The 18,326-nt window shown below is 35.4% G+C and overlaps 2 protein-coding genes across 2 annotated transcripts; one reads left to right on the top strand and one right to left on the bottom strand.

Moving 5' to 3' along the window:
- The first annotated feature begins 1,491 nt into the window (after nucleotides 1–1,491).
- LOC111443933 (autophagy-related protein 11) lies at nucleotides 1,492–10,271 on the top strand. Its single transcript, XM_023081791.1, has 5 exons — nucleotides 1,492–3,391; nucleotides 3,512–5,189; nucleotides 7,886–8,106; nucleotides 9,058–9,271; nucleotides 9,616–10,271. Exons 1-5 carry the CDS (start codon nucleotides 2,448–2,450, stop codon nucleotides 10,021–10,023), a joined length of 3,465 nt encoding a protein of 1,154 aa, XP_022937559.1. The 5' UTR covers nucleotides 1,492–2,447; the 3' UTR covers nucleotides 10,024–10,271.
- A 1,053-nt stretch (nucleotides 10,272–11,324) lies between these two features.
- Nucleotides 11,325–15,424, bottom strand: LOC111443934. Its single transcript, XM_023081792.1, has 6 exons — nucleotides 15,096–15,424; nucleotides 14,426–14,704; nucleotides 14,176–14,349; nucleotides 13,807–13,913; nucleotides 12,826–13,136; nucleotides 11,325–12,166 (listed from the first exon to the last, which is right to left on the bottom strand). The coding sequence occupies exons 1-6, from the start codon at nucleotides 15,249–15,251 to the stop codon at nucleotides 11,601–11,603; spliced, it is 1,593 nt and encodes a 530-aa protein (XP_022937560.1). The 5' UTR covers nucleotides 15,252–15,424; the 3' UTR covers nucleotides 11,325–11,600.
- Nucleotides 15,425–18,326: the final 2,902 nt, after the last annotated feature.

Here is an 18,326-nt window from a genome sequence, read left to right on the forward strand (position 1 = left end):
CATATAATATCGTCACATGATTATATAACATCATCATATAATATAAAGTATAAATGACACAAGTAGGGACACTAAGCACATGTCGTCATACATAAGTCAAGTCTTCCGGTCGAGCCAATAGTAAGACCACTTATTTGGATAGTCTTAGCCAAAGTTCTATCTAGCTCCAAATTTCCCTCTCATCATTCGAATTCATTCTCTCGTTTCTGCCCACCCTAATTATTCATTTCTTCATTTTTATATTTATACATTTATTATTATTATTATTATAAATAAGTTATTGATATCTATTTTGTAATATTAAAATTTAAAATTTTAAAATTATGTTCGTTAGACATATAATTATATATATTTTTTTATTACCTATTATATTTTATAATCTTTTTATATTTAAAATTATCCCTTTATTAAAAAAAATTAAAATAAAAAATAAAAACAAAAAGTGGAGAAAAATCGGGAGAAGTAGAATTTACGCAAAAATAAACAATTTTTTTTTACGGGAATATTTAAGGTTTATTTAGCTACAATATATTCTTTATAATTTTAAATGTTTTATTAAATTAAATTAAATTATAAAAAATATTCATAATTTTTTATAATATTACTTTTGAACTCTTTTATAAGCGTTTCAAAACTACATTTAAAGTAAAAAATATATTAAAATATTGGACAGTTCTTTTAAATATATTATAAACAAAAACCTTAATTAGTAGTCACCCCATCTGGTTTTTCATCGAACATTTCAAGGGATTTGTACACCAAAAACGTTCTAGAAATGTTTATTTAATTTGGGTTGATCTCAAAAAGATTCATAACAAATAGGGCGAGGAACAGAGAATAGAGGAATTTTCTTACCTTATTCTTTTTCTATTATAAATAGATCGTTGATAACTGTGTTGTAATATTAAAATTTAAATTATTTAAACATACGTCAAATTATATTATATTATATTATATATTCTTTTATATATTTAGAAATAAAATAATATTAAAAACAAAAATAGAGAAAAAAAAAATCTCAAATTTGGTTGAAATAGGTGACAAAGTGTCAGATGATGAAAGTCGTACAGACTAATTTAGGAAATGATCGTGGATTTATAATAAAAAAATATTTTCTCCCGAGCCCGTTTAGGAAACCCAAAACAAATCAATGAAAGTTATGCTCAAAGTAGACAATAATATTATATCATTGCAGAGAGTCGTTGGGAAACTCAAAGCAAAGCCCGGAATGGTTAGGCTCAAAGTGGACAATATCGTATCATTGTGAAGAGTCGTGGTAAAACCCAAAGCAAAGCTCTGACAATTTATGCTCAAAGTAGACAATATCATATCATTGCAAGCCGTTGAGAAGTTTTTATTTATTTATTTATTTAATAAATGGGACAAAATGGGTAATTTGTAATTTATGGATTACTTAATTTAGTTATTCTGTATCTTATTAAAATAAAATTATGGCATTTAATTTATGTAATAATTAAGAGTGTTTGCGACAGCAAGGCCATCCTGCTTTCCTTATTTTGCTTCATTCAAGTTTCGTACGGCGAGACTTCGAAGAGAGATAGAGAGAGAGAGAAGAAGAAGAAGCTGTTCTGTTAGACGGTGGTGGCCGCCATGGAAGCTTCCTTCATGCTTTTTTAATATTCAAAGCGACAGCGAAAGAGAGAGAACCAGAAGCAAATTCGTTGATGATTATCGAACACACACACACAAAAACGTTGATTTTATCTACACATTTGTGTAATTTATCACAAGTATGATCTTGCTACAAGGTTTCGTAGAAGTTTTCTTGTGCTGAGAATCAAAATTCTTGTACTTACTTCTTTCCACGTTATCGGTTCGGATTATCTTTATCTTCTTCTGTTGTTGGTCATTTTCGTCAACCCTAGAGTTTAGGCTTTTGGTTTTGATTCGTTCCTGTTTTCGTGTTCATCTGAGGAAGTTTGTAAAGAGGACGGATATCAAGATATCTTCGGCGAAAATTCTGGTTTTCGGGTTGGATTTTGTTTTGGCTAGGTCGGCGATTAGTAGGGTCTTACTGGGACCGGGTGGGACTTTCGAATCGAGCCGATTTTGCTAGTTCTTCTTGGTTTGTTGCTGGGGATTGGGGTCATCGATTGAAGGTTGTGGTTAGGTTTAGAATCGAGTAGTATTGAAGGTCGATAAACTTCGTAAATGATATTAGATTTTTAGGGATTTTAGATCAAGCTACTTTAGCAGTGAAGTAGTGATTTGAGATTTCGGATCTAAGTTGAGGGTTAAGGTTTAAATGATGGACTTCTGAAGTGTAGCAGAAAGGGCGGAAACGGCCGATTTGACTTTCCTTGCCGTGCCTCGGCCATTGACGACGGATAGGTTCTTCACGTTTGGGTTTGATATCTCTTTTGTGTGACAGAAGGGTTTAATTTGGCCGTGGGAACCTGTGGTTGAGATTCTTCATTGCGGATAAGATGAGCTCAAGCGTGACAGATGCTGGTGCAAACAGCGGAAAATTGCTGGTTCATGTTTCTGAAAATGGACACTCCTTTCAGCTTGATTGTTATGAGGGTATGCTGGTTGAGGATGTGATGCGCTTGATTGAATCGGTCACGGGGATTAACTGCAACGATCAGTTTATTCTCTCATTGGATGTTAGACTGGAATCTCAGCGACCCCTTTCCGTTTACAAGCTTCCAGCAGATGATCGGGAAGTTTTCTTGTTTGATCGATCCAGGCTACAAAGCAATGCATTGCCACCTCCACCGGAGCAGATTGATATCCTTGATATTGCAGAACCACCATCACCTTCAACTTCACAAGATTCCCATCCTTTAGATGATGCCTCGGACCCAGCTTTGAAGGCTTTGCCTTCTTATGAGAGGGAGTTTCGTTACCATTACCACAAGGCTCATACAATATATAGTAGTACGATGATGAAGTTTGATTACTGTGAGAGGCTTTTAAGAGAGCAGAAGGTTCAAGAGAGAGCTTTAGAGGTTGCAAAGGGTAATTTGGATCAATACTTTAAAATGATTAATCAGAACTACACAGATTTCATGAGGCGTTATTCGCTGCAGCATCGGGTTCATACTGATCTGTTGGTTAACTTGGGTAGAGACATTGAGAAATTGCGGTCTGTTAAGCTTCATCCTGCCTTACAAACAGCGAATTGCAAGTGCTTATTGGATTTTGTTAAGGAGGATAGTTTGCGGAAGTCAGCAGAAAATTGCAGCAGTTCGCACAGCCAGTTTGAGAACAAAGTTTTTCAATTCAAGGCAATGTTTAACGAGGTTAAGCGAAAAGTTGAAGATTTATTTTCCAGCAGGGCTTCTTTCTCTATCAAGAATTTGGAACTGAATATTAAGGAGCATCAGCGGTATATCGATGAACAGAAGAGTATAATGCAATCCTTGAGGTTAGCTTCTGTTTACTTATGCCATAACTCAAGCATGTTTACATGTCTATTGTAGTAGTTATTCATTGTCGAAGTGTATTTACAATGACTCTAAAATTTTATTTGTGCATAATAATGCAGCAAAGATGTTGATACTGTTAAGAAACTGGTGGATGATTGCCTATCTTGTCAGTTATCTTCCTCACTTCGCCCTCATGATGCGGTCTCGGCCCTAGGTCCTATGTATGATGTTCATGACAAAAATCATCTGCCAAGAATGCAAGCTTGTGATCGTGCAGTTTCCAAACTGCTTGATGTCTGTAAGGATAAAAAGATTCAAATGAACAACTTCTTGCACCATTACATGCAAAAGATTGCTTATAACTCTTACATCATCAAGGATGTCAAACTACAGTTTCCTGTTTTTAAAGAGGCAATGGGACGTCAGGAGGACCTATTTATGGACCTAAAGTTGGTGCGAGGGATCGGTCCAGCCTATAGAGCTTGTCTTTCTGAAGTTGTGAGAAGGAAAGCCTGCATGAAGCTTTACATGGGTATGGCTGGTCAAATGGCTGAAAGGCTTGCAAGAAAGAGGGAGGATGAGGTTAGAAGACGTGAAATGTTTCTGACAGAGCATAGTGGATACTTTCCAAGAGATGTAATAGAATCCATGGGATTAAATGATATGCCTAACCCGTGTGATGTTCATATAACTCCTTATGACGACCGTTTAATTAACGTTGATATTTCAGACCTTGACCATTATGCTCCTGAGTACTTGTTAGGATTCCCTTCGAAAAGTGAGAAGCAAGGAGGCCCTAAGGATTCCTTTACGAAGTCAGTTGGAGCTTTGAGTTCTGTTGAGGCTGAAGAAATTTCGAAGGGCACCTTTGAGAGTTATGTCTCTGGGGAGCTTGCCAAAGGTTCTGAGTTAGTAGAGATTTCTGGAACCAGCAAGATGGAAGTTGAAAATGCAAAATTGAAAGCTGATCTTGCTTCTGCATTAGCCTTTATCTGTTCATTCTCTCCCGAATGTGATTTAAATGACGACAGCAAAATAGACAGTATCTTAAAGAATGCTGCTGAGAAAACAGCTGAAGCCTTGCGTCTTAAAGATGAATATGGAAAACAACTTCAATTAATGCTTAAAACTAAGCAGATGCAGTGTGAATCATATGAAAGACGCATTAAAGAATTGGAACAAAGGCTGTCAGATCATTATTTGCGGGGGCAAAATCTCTCAAATAATGACATGTCTGATTTTTCAGTTTTGGCTGAAAAGAGTGATGATTGCAAGCCACGAGTTATTGGCTGTCTAGAATCCCCTGCACCTTGTATTTCTACTACAGAGCCAATGGATGAGGTTTCTTGCATCTCTAATTCACTGGATGTAAAGCTGGGGCTTTTTGCTGGACAGCCTGGTAGAGCTCGAGAAGCAGTTGATGAAAATATGATGGATTCCCGTGGCGATCAGAACCCTCATTTGGATTCTTCAATGATGGAGCCAAATCGTGAAGAATTTCAAGACAATGATAAATATGTGAGAGATAAAGTAGGACAGATGGGAATATCTCTGACGAACAGTTCCACTGCTGAGAGCATGCCTCGGTCTCTGAATGTTTTACCGTGTGAAACAGTAGAAGATCCCAATTTGGAATCTAATCTTCAGAATGGCCTTCTGCTGGAGTTACGAGATGCACTGGCGGACAAGACTAATCTGTTGAATGAAACTGAGACAAAACTTAAAGATGCTATGGAGGAGGTTGCCTCACTGAAGATAGAGTTGGAAGCTAGTAGGAAGCTGCTTGATGAATCTCAGGTACTAATTTTATTGTTCCTTCTTCTATTCCCTTTCATTAGAGGTTTCTCTCCCTTGGAACTTCGTTTTTAACTAACGACCAATGCGTTGACAAGCTTGCGTTCTATGTTTTTTTATCTTTTCATTGTCTTATAGCTTTCTCTCGTACATTTCTGACCTTTATCCATCCAACCATTTCCTTTCCTTTTATATGCATGGTTCCTTTAGCCTTCTTGTCTTGTTATGATTGAGCCTTGGTTTACGTGAACATAAATGGACACAGATGGAGGTTAGATAAATAATAACTTCGAGGTTTGAACCAGATTTGTTCGATCACCTTACTAATTTATACTACGGATTCTTTTAAGCATTTTAAGTTAGCAGTCTTATACTGGTTGTCAATGTTTTGTGACCAAGATCTAGCTCCTTGGGGAAATTTGTTAGAAGTTATCTTTTGAGGCTAGGTTAACTTCTGATGATAATGGATATTTGTTTTAGTCCGCTCTCTTTCCTTGGAGTGTGGATAGATGCTAGCGAGTTCTGTTTAATTACTATTGCTAGCTGAGGGAAGGTGCCAAAATGTGCATTAGTTGTTGTCAAGGTGTGATAATTTCAGTTAAGCGGTTTCCGTATAAGTTCCTGTATCATCTCCACTCTTACCTGGCATGGCACTCGAGAAAAGACCCTTGCTAGTGCCTCTCTTAAGATCCGCAGATTATTAGATCAGTTCAATTCCAGTTTGAGATTTTGAGAGAGCTCATTTGATTTGGCACTAAATCTTTCATAGTAAGACTGACTAAAAGTTTTGGGTGGCTTACAAGGATGTGTTCTTCATGAACTAGTGATGGTTCTTGATGAAATACCTACGAAATTGGAACTATCTCTTCCTTCATTGCATTTTTTTAAGTAGCTGCTGGAAACAGCTATTAGAAACGTTGGCTATTTCATGGGTTTTCTCGAACCAGATTGGGGAAGGGAAGCAATGGTCCAGTTGTTTGTGGTGGCTTACCAATGGGAATTAACCCTATAGCTTTCGGTTCAATGCTTGAACAGCTTGTCAATGCACCCTAATTGAAAATAAACAAGAGAACTTATAGGGAAAAATTAGGCATTTGACCGACGTTTGGTTGTAACTATTCTATTTCTTTTATACATGTGTCCAGTGAAGTTTTTTAGCAGTAGCATGGTTGTGTCTGGAGGATACCCTTTTAACTTTCCTTTTTCGTAGTGAAAGTGTCCAGCTGACTAGTTTTGTCTGTGTGCTTTATTTTCTGGAACTGTGCCTGTGACTCCTTCATAACCTTTATGGCAGGCGATCCCTAAATAAGGAATATAAATTTGGTGTAAACCAAAAAATGAGTTAATCTTATTCATCAAGTAATCCAAAAGTACAAACGATAATTAGTATTTATATTAGTTGATAGCCTAACCGTACAATTCGCTTGCTCAGATCCTATAATGGCATGTTTCAAATAACTAACGCTACTCCAAATAAGTAGCCTTAATGACTAGATTACAACCAACCGCCCAACTAACATTTCAATCCAACATCACCTACATCGAAGTTTCACAATCCTACTCCAAGCTACAACAGCTATCATATTTCCTTCTGGTAACCATCCTTCTCACAAGTTTAATTGTTCTGTTCCAAAGACCAGTTTCTTCTGTCTTAGGTTTCAACCCACTTATTCCTCCCCTTTCCTGTGGCAAGGAGCCAATTCCTCCCAGTTGACGAGTTGACTCAATTTATCTTCATTGTTCCCTTCCCTAGGGGAATATCACAGAGAACAAGATATATTCAAAAGAGAGTTTTATCCTATCCAAATGGACCATAATTGATGAAGACAGCAAGGATCAAGATTTACCCCTAAAATCTAATTTATGGCAGTGTATATTAAGCCCAGATTCTTCCTCAAAAGTTCTGATGGTATGAAACAGATTACCGAGATGCAGATCATTTTGGGAGGAAAATAAAACTGTATCATCCTCGTATTATAGATGCATGATAGATAAACCAAGAGGCCCTTTACCTACTTTTAAACCCTTTGTCGTCCCTAAGAGATAATATTCTCTGCTCAAACAATCCATGACAATAATGAAAAGGAGAGGTGAGAGTGGATCACCTTGGCAAAGATCTCAATGGGAAGATTTTTCCTCTAGGCTTTTCGTTGATGATGATAGAGTACTTTGAAAGTCCTTTTAAGTGTATTGTACTGTACATTGTTGCAAAAGAGTTCAAATGATTCCGATTTATCTTCCAATGCTATTTGATTTCTCTCCCTTTAAATGACCAAACGAGTGTGATAGCTGTGCTTGTGATACTTATCTTCAAATGTTCTGTTTTTTCTATTGTTTGTTTTCTTCAGGAATCAGTGGTTGGTACCTTAGTTTTGTTTGGTTGTTTCTTTGGTTTGGAGTGCTTGTTTTGCTCTCTTTGGTTGGTTGTACTGTTATCGTTTTTTTTTTTCTTTCTCACTCCCGATGAGAGTTTGTATCCTTGAACTTTGATATTCCTTTCATCTATCAATCAAAAGTTTGTTGTTAAAAAGAAAATTAAATCATATTTACCTGTTGAAAAAGTGGTTTATTTATTTATTTATTATTTTTTCCTATCTTAGTTTTCATTGTCATGGTCAACGACTCTTTTTCTGGTCAAATGCAGATTTTCTTTTCGGGTTCTTATGTTGTTGTAAATTATTCTTTATCCATCCTTGCAGATGAATTGTGCCCACTTGGAGAATTGTCTGCATGAAGCGAGGGAGGAGGCTCAAACTCATCTTTGTGCAGCTTCCCGTAGGGCTTCAGAGTATAATGCACTTCGTGCATCAGCTGTGAAAATGCGGGGCCATGTTGAAAGACTAAAAACTTATGTTTTTGCTCCAAGTGGAGTGGCTGCTTTTGCTCATTCCTTACGCACTTTAGCACAATCTTTAGCCAAGTAAGTTACTTGATTTTTTGCACAGTTGCTGATTTCCAAACCATTCCCCTTTACCCACATTAAAAAGAGAGGATCAAATGCAACCTTGTTTCTTGTCTTGTATTCTGTTGTAATCTGCCAATGAATGAATTTCTGCTGTTTCAGTTTTTTTCTTTATATATTTCTTATATGTTTAAATGCACTAGTACTATAGTTTTAGGTTCTTGGATGATGAATCTGATCAAACATATTTGCTTTCTCCGTCCTTTATGGGCACTATTAATTTTACTTTTGCTATTAAATGGATAAACTATCATACGGAACTTTGAAGGTAGTTTCCTGATGTTTGAATGACTTCTAGCCATATTGTCAGTTATTTATATAATGTATTACATGCCCAAGTTCACCGCATGCCCAAGTCCACCGCTAGCAGATATTGTCCTCTTTAGGTTTTCCCTTTCGGGCTTCCCTCAAGGTTTTAAAACGTGTCTGCTAGGAAGAGGTTTCTTATAAAGAATGTTTCGTTCTCCTCACTAACCGATGTGGGATCTCACAATTCTCTCCTTGGAGGCCAGCGTTCTCGCTGGCACACCGCTTGGTATCTGGCTTTGATTCCATTTGTAACAGTCCAAGTCCACCCCCAGCAGATATTGTCTTTCTTTATGCTTTTCCTTTTGGGCTTCCCCTCAAGGTTTTAAAATGTGTCTGCTAGGGAGAGGTTTCCACACCCTTATAAACTGTTCTCCTCGTATAAATTCCATAAGAATCCTCTTAGTTACGAGATTAGTTCTTCTATGATCCAGGAAAAAAGAACTATAGAGAGATGGCTGGACTTGTAAATGTAACTTTTTTCTATTTTCCATCCAGCTTTAATTCTGGATTCTAGGGATTTTCTTGTGCAAGTATCCATTTTATGCAATGTTTTATCAGTTATTGATTTCATTAATGAAAACTAACCTGTAATTCTTTTAGTTCTGTTAGCGACAATGAAAACGATGGCACCAATGAATTCCGCCAATGCATCTGGGCTATAGCAGAGAGGGTCGGAATTTTGGTCAAAGAACGTGAAGAACTGCTTGAAAAATACCCGAAGCTTGAAGCTGCGAACGAACAACTTGTCAAAGAACTAGAAGAAAAGGAAGAGCTTGTTAAAACTTTGTACTCAAAGCATCAACTTGAGAAGCAGGTAAACCTCCATTATGAGCTCCCTCCCTAAATACTTTAGTATAATATTGTCGTCCATTGAGCATAAGCTCTCATGGCTCTACTTTGGGCTTCCCCAAAAGGCTTCGTACCAATGGAGATGTATTTCTTTACTTGTAAACCCACGATCATTCCCTAAATGAGCTAATATGCGCTTTGGAATCTTTTGAAAAAGTTGGACTCCCTCCCAACCATCCTCAACATACTCAAAAAAAATTTATAGGTTTTAAGAATGGTTTGTATGATCCACCTACCTATACTGTTCGAATATATCCTTGGTTTATGATTGTCGGGTTTTATGTAACCTCGATTTGAGCTTTGAAACAGGCAAACAAGGAAAAGATTTCGTTTGGTCGCATGAAAGTCCACGAGATTGCTGCGTTTGTTCGGAATGCAGCTGGATATTACGAGGCAATCAATCGGAACTGCGCCAACTACTACCTTTCTGCTGAATCTGTGGCTTTATTTGCAGACAATCTCCTTACCCGGCCTAACTACATTGTTGGGCAGGTTGTTCACATTGAACGCCAGATTGTGAAACCATCGCCTCCTCCTCGGCGTGATCACGGTAGGGTGGATCAAACTGATTGTGCGATCTCCGACTCGGGGACTGATAGGTTGACCTTGAATTCAGGTTTATCTTTGAACCCGTACAGTCTGCCCGTCGGATGTGAATATTTTATAGTAACCGTAGCGATGTTACCGGATACTGCTATTCATTCAACAGCTTCCTGATCTCCCTGCAAACAAGCGACTGACATGATGGAAGATCCCAAATGTAGATATCAATAACATTGAAGAACAATTGTTGGGAGGTGAACTTTTTTTTTATTTTTCTTTTTGTACAAATGATGGTGGATGAGCTTTTTTTAACCCCCTCACTTTATACCCATCTCTCTCTCTCTCTCTGTAAATATTTAACCTTCAAGTGTGGAAAACTGTGAATATTATTGCCACCCCTAGTCTTTAATTTGACTCTACTTGACTTCCATATATATATATATATATATATATATATATATATATATATATTAATATAAGAACTTCTGAACTTTATTACTTCAAAAAATTGAATTGTCTCATGCTTATGGATTGGATTCAATTACTAGTTTAGTTTTTTTTTTTTTTTTGGTTTTGTTGTTGTTACAACTCTTCCTATAAAATTTAGGGTACAAGTATAAATTTATTTTTACTTTATCGCTTATTGCTTATTTCTTATGTTATTTTTTCTTACGTCTGAAATGTAAAATTTAGGTGAAATTAGTATTGTTTTGTGTTTCGATATCAATTTATTAGGTATGGTTTTGAAATGTGGAACTTGATTACACTAAATCTTCAAAATGCTTGATTTCAAGGGTCTCGGGTCCCAGAAGTGCATGATAAATACCGCCAAAACTCAATACTGCAGAGGAAATTAAGTGAAGTACTCCAAACACAAAGTACGGAAATGTGTCTATAACTTCCCCACCAAGATCTATGCCCTAACCTAGAGTAGGTAGGTGGGGAAGTAAAATTAATCTTTGTTCATACATGGGTTTCTCATATAGGAAATGAGCCACTTGGAATAGGTTCATTGTTCTGGCCTAGAATACGATTAATCCGACATGGGCTACATGAGCTCTCAGTAGTTTACCAGAAAAATTGATAAGTCAGGCATTCCTGGCCCACCAAGCGAAACTCGAGTTCGTGTTTTTTTTTTTTCTTCCAAATATGAAGCTCTAAGTTTAGGATTGAAAAGAAAATAAAGCATTTGAATCTAAATTGGTCAAAAGTTTGGATCAAAATAAAATAAATTTGGCCCTATACATCAACCATTGATTTTTGTTCTTGAAATTTACAATTATTTTCTTATAAACTTTTCAACTTCCAGAACTCTAAATAATAATAAAGAAAAAATTAGCTTGGTTTTTTTAAAAAATAAATAATAAAACAAAAGGAATTATTACAAAAGGAAGAGTAGAATATTACAAAAATTAATTTTAAAAAATAAAAATAAAAATAAAAATGAATTAATAACAATGAAATAAGACATCTAGTTTGAAGTTGTATAAGCTCTAAAATAGAATTGATTAACCAAAGGATATTCAATTTACAACTTATGTAAGGTGGGGACTGTCTCATAACATTACAGAGGAAAGAATTAAAACAGCTGTAGACATACATCAAATGCCTAAATACATGAATAACACATGCAGGATTCTTCATCAATATATATATTTCAGAATCCCATGAGGAATTTGTCGAACGCTTTCAAAACCGTCCTCTGTTGCCGATTTCTGAAACAATATACAGAAACATTTCAGCCAGACTACTTAATTTTCATCGTCTTCCTCAGAGATGTTGAACAAAAACTTTGGAATAGATGCGATTCGAGGAAGATGCAACAGCAGCTCACTGAATGAATCCTTCCTAGACATACCGATTGCCTGCTTACTGCCAGCGTTATCTTTTACGTCCTCTGCAAAAGCTTTGACATCGCTTTTCGACATGTTATCAGTTGTGTAGCTCTTCTTGTCATCAGGTGCTTCGCCACGACTTTCTTCATCGAACTGTGAATTCTGAGTTGTGGTATTGGTTGGGTCTTTCTGCAAGAGACAACAGAGAGAATTGACCCTTTTCATGAGAGATTTCTCATCAGAAGTTGTAGATTGGTTGTCTGTCAGTAAATACTGTGCAATATCCTCTAGTATGTCCTGGCAATCTGGTCCTTGATCAGAAAATGATGGATTTGCCGCTGTCATCTGCTCTGTAATGCAGTGCCCAATATGATTCACGAGATCGCTCATCGACATGGACGGGTGGAGCCCAGGAACTTTCATTTGTCCCCAATTTCTTGAGCTTCTAGAACTACCAACTTCAAAATTTGCACTTGCTTCGGCTGCAAAAGATTCTGTCTTTGATTAGTAACAAAGGAACAGCAAAGATATTTTATTACAAGCAAACGTTCGCTAATTCCTGATAGAACCCTAGAAAATAACGCCAAGATTCCAGAAACAAATTACAAAAGATATCGATGACCAGGAATATTGACCATTCATTCAAATCATGATGTGACACACCAAGAATTTATGAACTAAAAGACTTGCTTCCCTTTTGCATTCAATTAAATAACATGAATAAACCAAGACAAAACACATAATTCATTAGCAGAAACATGGCGTGGAAAAAACATACTAAATTCTTCTCTAAACTAATCTTTCTTGAATGAATTCCTTTTGAAAGCAAATCAATTTAAGTCAACAAGCTATATAAGATATTTTTTGTCAAGTAGAGATGATATTGTGATGAGGTGGATAGATTGCTGGGCCTCCCTTCGTTCATCATCTCTTTTTTCCATTTATCAAAAGTTATAACCAATGTTGAAGTCAAAGAGATTCTCTCTGTAGGGCCCAATTCTATATTACTTTTTAACTTATTCAATAATATCTAAATAAAATAATCAATTAATAATAAATGCAAAAGAAAAAAAAAAAAAAAGGGATGTAAAACGTATTCACTAAAACACATATAACAAAAAGCAGATCCATAAAAAGTCACCTGAGGAAGGTGATGGGGCTTCATGAGAGTGATGTTCCACTGTCGTACAAGTAGAGTCTTGTTGTTCTATCTTCAAGGATGATTGCTGAGGAGATGGTGAGGCACCGTCTGTCAGAACAGATACAGTTGATCCTTTGCTAGTTTCTGCTTGGTGTTCTGGATCCTCAAAAACAGAAACCCTTCGATCAAAATATGGTGAATCCAAAACTATCTCTGGTTGCCGGCTTAAAAAGTTAAGACGCACATCGCACTGGATTAGCTTTTCGAAGTGTTTGTTCAACAACCCTTGAGGACATTGCAGAAAATGTTGCCTAACAATCACAAAATTAGATTTCCATTATGATTATAACCGAAGTCCAGAGTCCGAGACATGTAGAGTTGTCCTTACATGAGGAAAATAAATCATTTTTATTGAATACTTTTTATCCATGCAAGTGATATATTCAGGCATGCGTATGCATCTTATATGTTCAGCTTTGAGCAAGGAAGATATTAATTTTCTCATCCAAGCTAAAAAGAAAAAGGGACAAATGGAGAATGATAGGGAGAATCCTCATAAAAACCATGTCATCTAGAAAGTTGTCTCTCAGGTCCACATATTCTTCAGTGGATCTACATTTCCTTTCTTCTCAAAAGATGGAAAGTTGCCAGCAAAAGAGAATATTCCATGGTCAAAGAAAGACGTGTTTTATGCACCCAATTGGTGAGTCAGCACTCGAAAGCAATTGAGGGAAATGATAATGAAACGACAACATATTCAAATTTCCCACTCTTGAATCTAAACATAATATAGCAAAACAGAACTTCCTCTACTAAAAAAATTAAGTACAAAAGACATGAAGAACGTCCATAATAGTCAATATAGAGAACTTTCCATCACTGATTTTGATGGGGAACTAAGTTTATGAGGAGAGCACAAAACTGAAAGCTTTGAGCATAAAATTCGACATGCTTCAAAGATGGTAAAATCACAAGCGTTACCTGTGCATAGTAGCCTGGCCATCAGTAAAGTCAGCAGTTGCCTGCCATAATGTGTGTTTTCTTGGTTGAGGGTTCATCTCCCGGAAGAAAAGAGGCTGTCGAGCCAACTACAGATAAGACAATCAAAAAATGAAAGTAGGCAGTCATTGGATAAAAGCAAGAAGTCCTCCACATAAATACACTCTCGAGCATTAAGCTAAGAGAAAGCGCGCAAGGCAGGCATTAACGAAAAAATAAGAGAAAGCGCGCAAGGCAGGCATTAACGAAAAAATAAGAGAGAGCGCAATGCGCAAGGCAGGCATTGACGAAAAAATAAGAGAGAGCGCAATGCGCAAGGCAGGCATTGACGAAAAAATAAGAGGTGCGTACCACCACATTCAGAGTACCAGGTCCATTATCGGGGCAGTGTGCCTTTAAGGCCATAATATCAGACCACTGAACTTCTATTTTACTCTTCAACCCACCTTCAAGAATTTCCCATACAAGCTTATGCTTAGCAAAGTAACATTTTGCCACCAAATCACCTTCATATCTTGATTTATACTGTCAATAAACAAGACCTGACTTACTTGATATCCACATGTTTAATTACTAGAGACACAGGGGAGATATGTTGTACCTCCCAACCACCAATTTGTAGAAGCGATGCAGGAAAGTTTGAAGCTTTCAGCTTGTCAGTAGAGCTCTGAATAGAAGTGCAATTATTCTCCGTTTTCATTGAAGAGTTAAAGCTTTCACATTCCGCCACATCAGTTGAAGCAGCAGTTGATTGAGAAAGCTTCATTTGAATTAGATCCAACAGTGAAGGGCTCTTCCTCAACCGCAAACCAAGAGGGCTAGGCTCATCAAGAGGATTGTATTGAGCAGGCGGCACAGGAAAATCATCGGTACCATCACTCTGTTGTTTCTCGTTTGACAAGATCATGCAAAAACAGAAAACAAAAAAAAAACGAAAAACCAAAATCATATCAAGCGATGAGAAAATCACAAATTATAAAAATAAAAAAAATAAAAAAATAAAAATTCACCGCAATGCTTCAACAATAAAAATCACCACAGAGAATGAGAAGAACATTCTCATAAATCACACAACTAGGATACCAAAAGGCATACAGAAGAAGATCAATCCCCATTTTTAAAAAAATGGACGAAGAAAAACAATCAGGTTAAACGTTCAACTTCGTGGTTCAAATACATAACATTCATCTTCTGAAAATAGTTCCAAGGATAACAAATTTCCCCCGAACATTTACTCGTAACCAAGCAGAAGAAAAACCGATTCCACATACCGGTGAAAACGACGTCGCCGTTTTCGATCGCTTGGAGAGAGGACCATGCTCCTCTTCAAGAGAGTCCTCGATCTCCAGCTTAACCGGCACCTTGTCCCAAAGCGACGCCATATCCGGCTCCAGAGAGCGATTCCCAGATTTCATCAACTGCACCATCAAATTCTTCCTCTCGTTTCCCCTTCACCGATAGTGAAAAACTGAAATCAATGGCGAAACAAATCCACACAGAGCTTCAAAATTAATACAAGAACGAAACCCTAGAACGACGATCTGCGACCGAAATGGATAGGAAATTAGGAATGCAAAAGACAACGGAGATTCTGAAAACTCCAAAAAAAAATTATTTTAAGTAAATAAAAAAAAAGAAAAAAAAAAAGAGGAGAGAGAGAGAGAAAGAAATATATAGGGACAGATTTGGTAAAATTCTTACCGCCGTTCGGGTCGGGTTGGCTGAATCCAATCCAATTTGCCGGCTACATTCACGTGCGACGGCACGTGTGGTTTGATCATAAATAGACAATTTTTCTTTTATATATATATTTTTTAATTTTCTCTCTAATTTTAGAAATTAAGCATAATGAATAAAATAGGCCTTTTTTATGCTTAACTGAACTGATTTTGCATTAGAACAAATAGATTTTGATTGTGGGTCCCTCAATAAGAATCTATATGAATAACTGTCATTGTTTGTGTATTACGGGGAAGTGGTGTTCGTATGACTTAATAATCCGACCCAGGGTTGACTTTTTCTCGAAAATTGAAACCCATATCGTAAAAGTTGGGTTAAAAAAATTTATTTTGGATGGACTAAATTTTTGGAAAATTGAAAATTTGGACTCAAGGGTTGACTTTTTTCTGATCGAGTCAACCCAACCCACTCGAAAATTGATTACACCTTAAGGATATCTAAAATTTTGTAACCGTAGTGATAAAATGTGATTTGGAAATGTTTGATATTTGATTTTCAACAAATTTTATTTATTGATGTAACGTGTATTATTGATAAATTGAATTTTTTTTAGATAATTAAAAAAACCCGTCAACCGATTTGGGTTGGATTATGAACTCAATTTGGATTGCTCGAGTCACCAACCTAACCAACCCAAAATTTCGAGTTAGTCTAAAAGATTTTTCCAATCAAACTAAACTGTATACACTGCTAAATCACGATATTATTAACGAGATCTTTGTATACTGATGCATAAATAAACTAACGCTTCATTAAAATGAAAGAATCTTGGGATAGTACAGAGGGTAGACAAAACATGAATCGTCTCATCCGTACCATTTTAAATTAGGTGTGTATTTCAGGCATAATATAAGACAGGTTGTAACAGTCCAGATCCACCATCAGCCGATATTGTACTCTTTGGGTTTTCCCTTTCGGGCTTCCCCTCAAGGCTTTAAAACGCGTCTACTAGGGGAAGGTTTCCAAATCCTTATAAATGGTGTTTTGTTCTCTTTCCCAACCAACATGGAACATCACACGAGTATTCTTTAGAACCATCATATTCTGTAGCAACATAAAAATCTAAACAACGGAAGAGCGGGAAATTATAAATAAATTAAATTCTTTTTTTCTCTTAAAAAAAATTATAATTTAACAAAATAAAATATTATTATGCAATTCTTAATTGGTAAGCACACATTTAATTGAATTATGTTAATTTCTCTATTAAATAGGAAAGATAATTATTGTAATTTTATTATTGGAAGTAAATTTTAAATTATTTACAATTATTTAATTAATTGGGACCATAAATTTTATACCATTTTGATTTAATAAATTGTGGTTTATTGCCATTATTATTATCTTTAATTTATCTACCATCTATTTTCCAATATTTATGATCATATAAACTTAATAATTTGTATTAATTTAAACTTTATTTTTTATTTTAACCAAAAAAAGAGAAAAAAAAAAAAAAAAGCAAGAAAAAGCGGAGTTACTATAATGCCCTTTGAATAACGAGTTTGGCCAGCGTCGTAAATGGAAATCTTTGAAGGGGTACTTCTGTCATTTCGAAACGCAGTAGTACAACGTGGCAGAGATTCGGATTATTTGCATGTGTGTGGGACCCGCTGATTCCCAAGTGGTGACTGACACGTAGACGGGAGTTAAAATGTTCTCTATGGGAGAAGCAATCAGATGAGGACGTCATGTGATTTCGTAGGGTGGGACCTCATCAGTGATTGGTCCACATAAGCACCAATCATTGCCACAATTGACTACCAAAAAAGTTTGGATTTATTATTTATAAAAAAAAAAAAAAAAAAAGGAAATGGATTTAATACGTTTGGATTGAAAATGCTTGCATAAAAAAAATTTTAAGATAAAAAAAATAAAATAAAAAATAGAAAATATATTTGTTTGCAATTATTGGCATCTCAGACTCAAATAATTGAAAGGCATGCGAATGAATCGAATCAAATAGAGAAACTAAAAATCTAAAATAATATATAGTTAATATCGTACATTTTTTGCGATCGTCTAATAATATAAATTTTAAATATAAATTTCAAAGTTAAACACTATTCTACTAATAACATGAAAATGTTAGAGTTGAACGGTACAAAATTGAGATTCTGAATTTTAAGCTTGAGGTATTAAAAATGACATACTATGTGTACGCCGAAGATAATTCTTGATTCAAGCCGATCAATCAAACCCAATCTGTACGGTTTGAGTTGGATTATGACTTTATTTAGATAAGACTATGTTTAAGTAAATAAAAATTTTACGGAGTTAGTTCCGATGTTCCTTTAAAATTAGAATGGGTGCATAGAACAAATTTAAATTTAAATTTTATTTTTCTAAAAATACGATTATATATATATATATTTATATTCATAATTTTTTTTAATTATTTATTCTGATGTTCCTTTAAAATTAGAATGGGTGCATAGAACAAATTTAAATTTAAATTTTATTTTTCTAAAAATACGATTATATATATATATATTTATACTTTAATTATTTATTCTAGAACGCGGGATGAAATTCATTTAAAACTATTTTAAGGTAAATTTTCAAAATAGGTACGAAATTGAATTACAAATAAATAAATAAATAAACGTGACTAGAATTTTCTTTTATTAATTTTTTTTGAATAATTGACAAGAATAATTCAGAACAATTTACAATCTAAACAATTAGATTAAATCTAAAAAATGTTGAAATCTTACTCAATTAAACTCACAAACACTATTAGAATTAATGGTTTATGTGAA

Source organism: Cucurbita moschata, unplaced genomic scaffold, assembly GCF_002738365.1.
Source record: "Cucurbita moschata cultivar Rifu unplaced genomic scaffold, Cmos_1.0 Cmo_Scf00006, whole genome shotgun sequence".
Lineage (NCBI taxonomy): Eukaryota > Viridiplantae > Streptophyta > Magnoliopsida > Cucurbitales > Cucurbitaceae > Cucurbita > Cucurbita moschata.

Coding starts and splice junctions, on each gene's coding strand:
- LOC111443933 (XM_023081791.1), top strand. CDS start 2,448: ATGAGCTCAAGCGTGACAGATGCTGGTGCAAACAGCGGAAAATTGCTG. Junction 5,190..7,885: donor AGCTGCTTGATGAATCTCAG/GTACTAATTTTA, acceptor CCATCCTTGCAG/ATGAATTGTGCCCACTTGGA. Junction 9,272..9,615: donor AGCATCAACTTGAGAAGCAG/GTAAACCTCCAT, acceptor GCTTTGAAACAG/GCAAACAAGGAAAAGATTTC.
- LOC111443934 (XM_023081792.1), bottom strand. CDS start 15,251: ATGGTGCAGTTGATGAAATCTGGGAATCGCTCTCTGGAGCCGGATATG. Junction 14,350..14,425: donor TACAAATTGGTGGTTGGGAG/GTACAACATATC, acceptor GTTTATTGACAG/TATAAATCAAGATATGAAGG. Junction 13,914..14,175: donor CTGGTACTCTGAATGTGGTG/GTACGCACCTCT, acceptor TCTTATCTGTAG/TTGGCTCGACAGCCTCTTTT.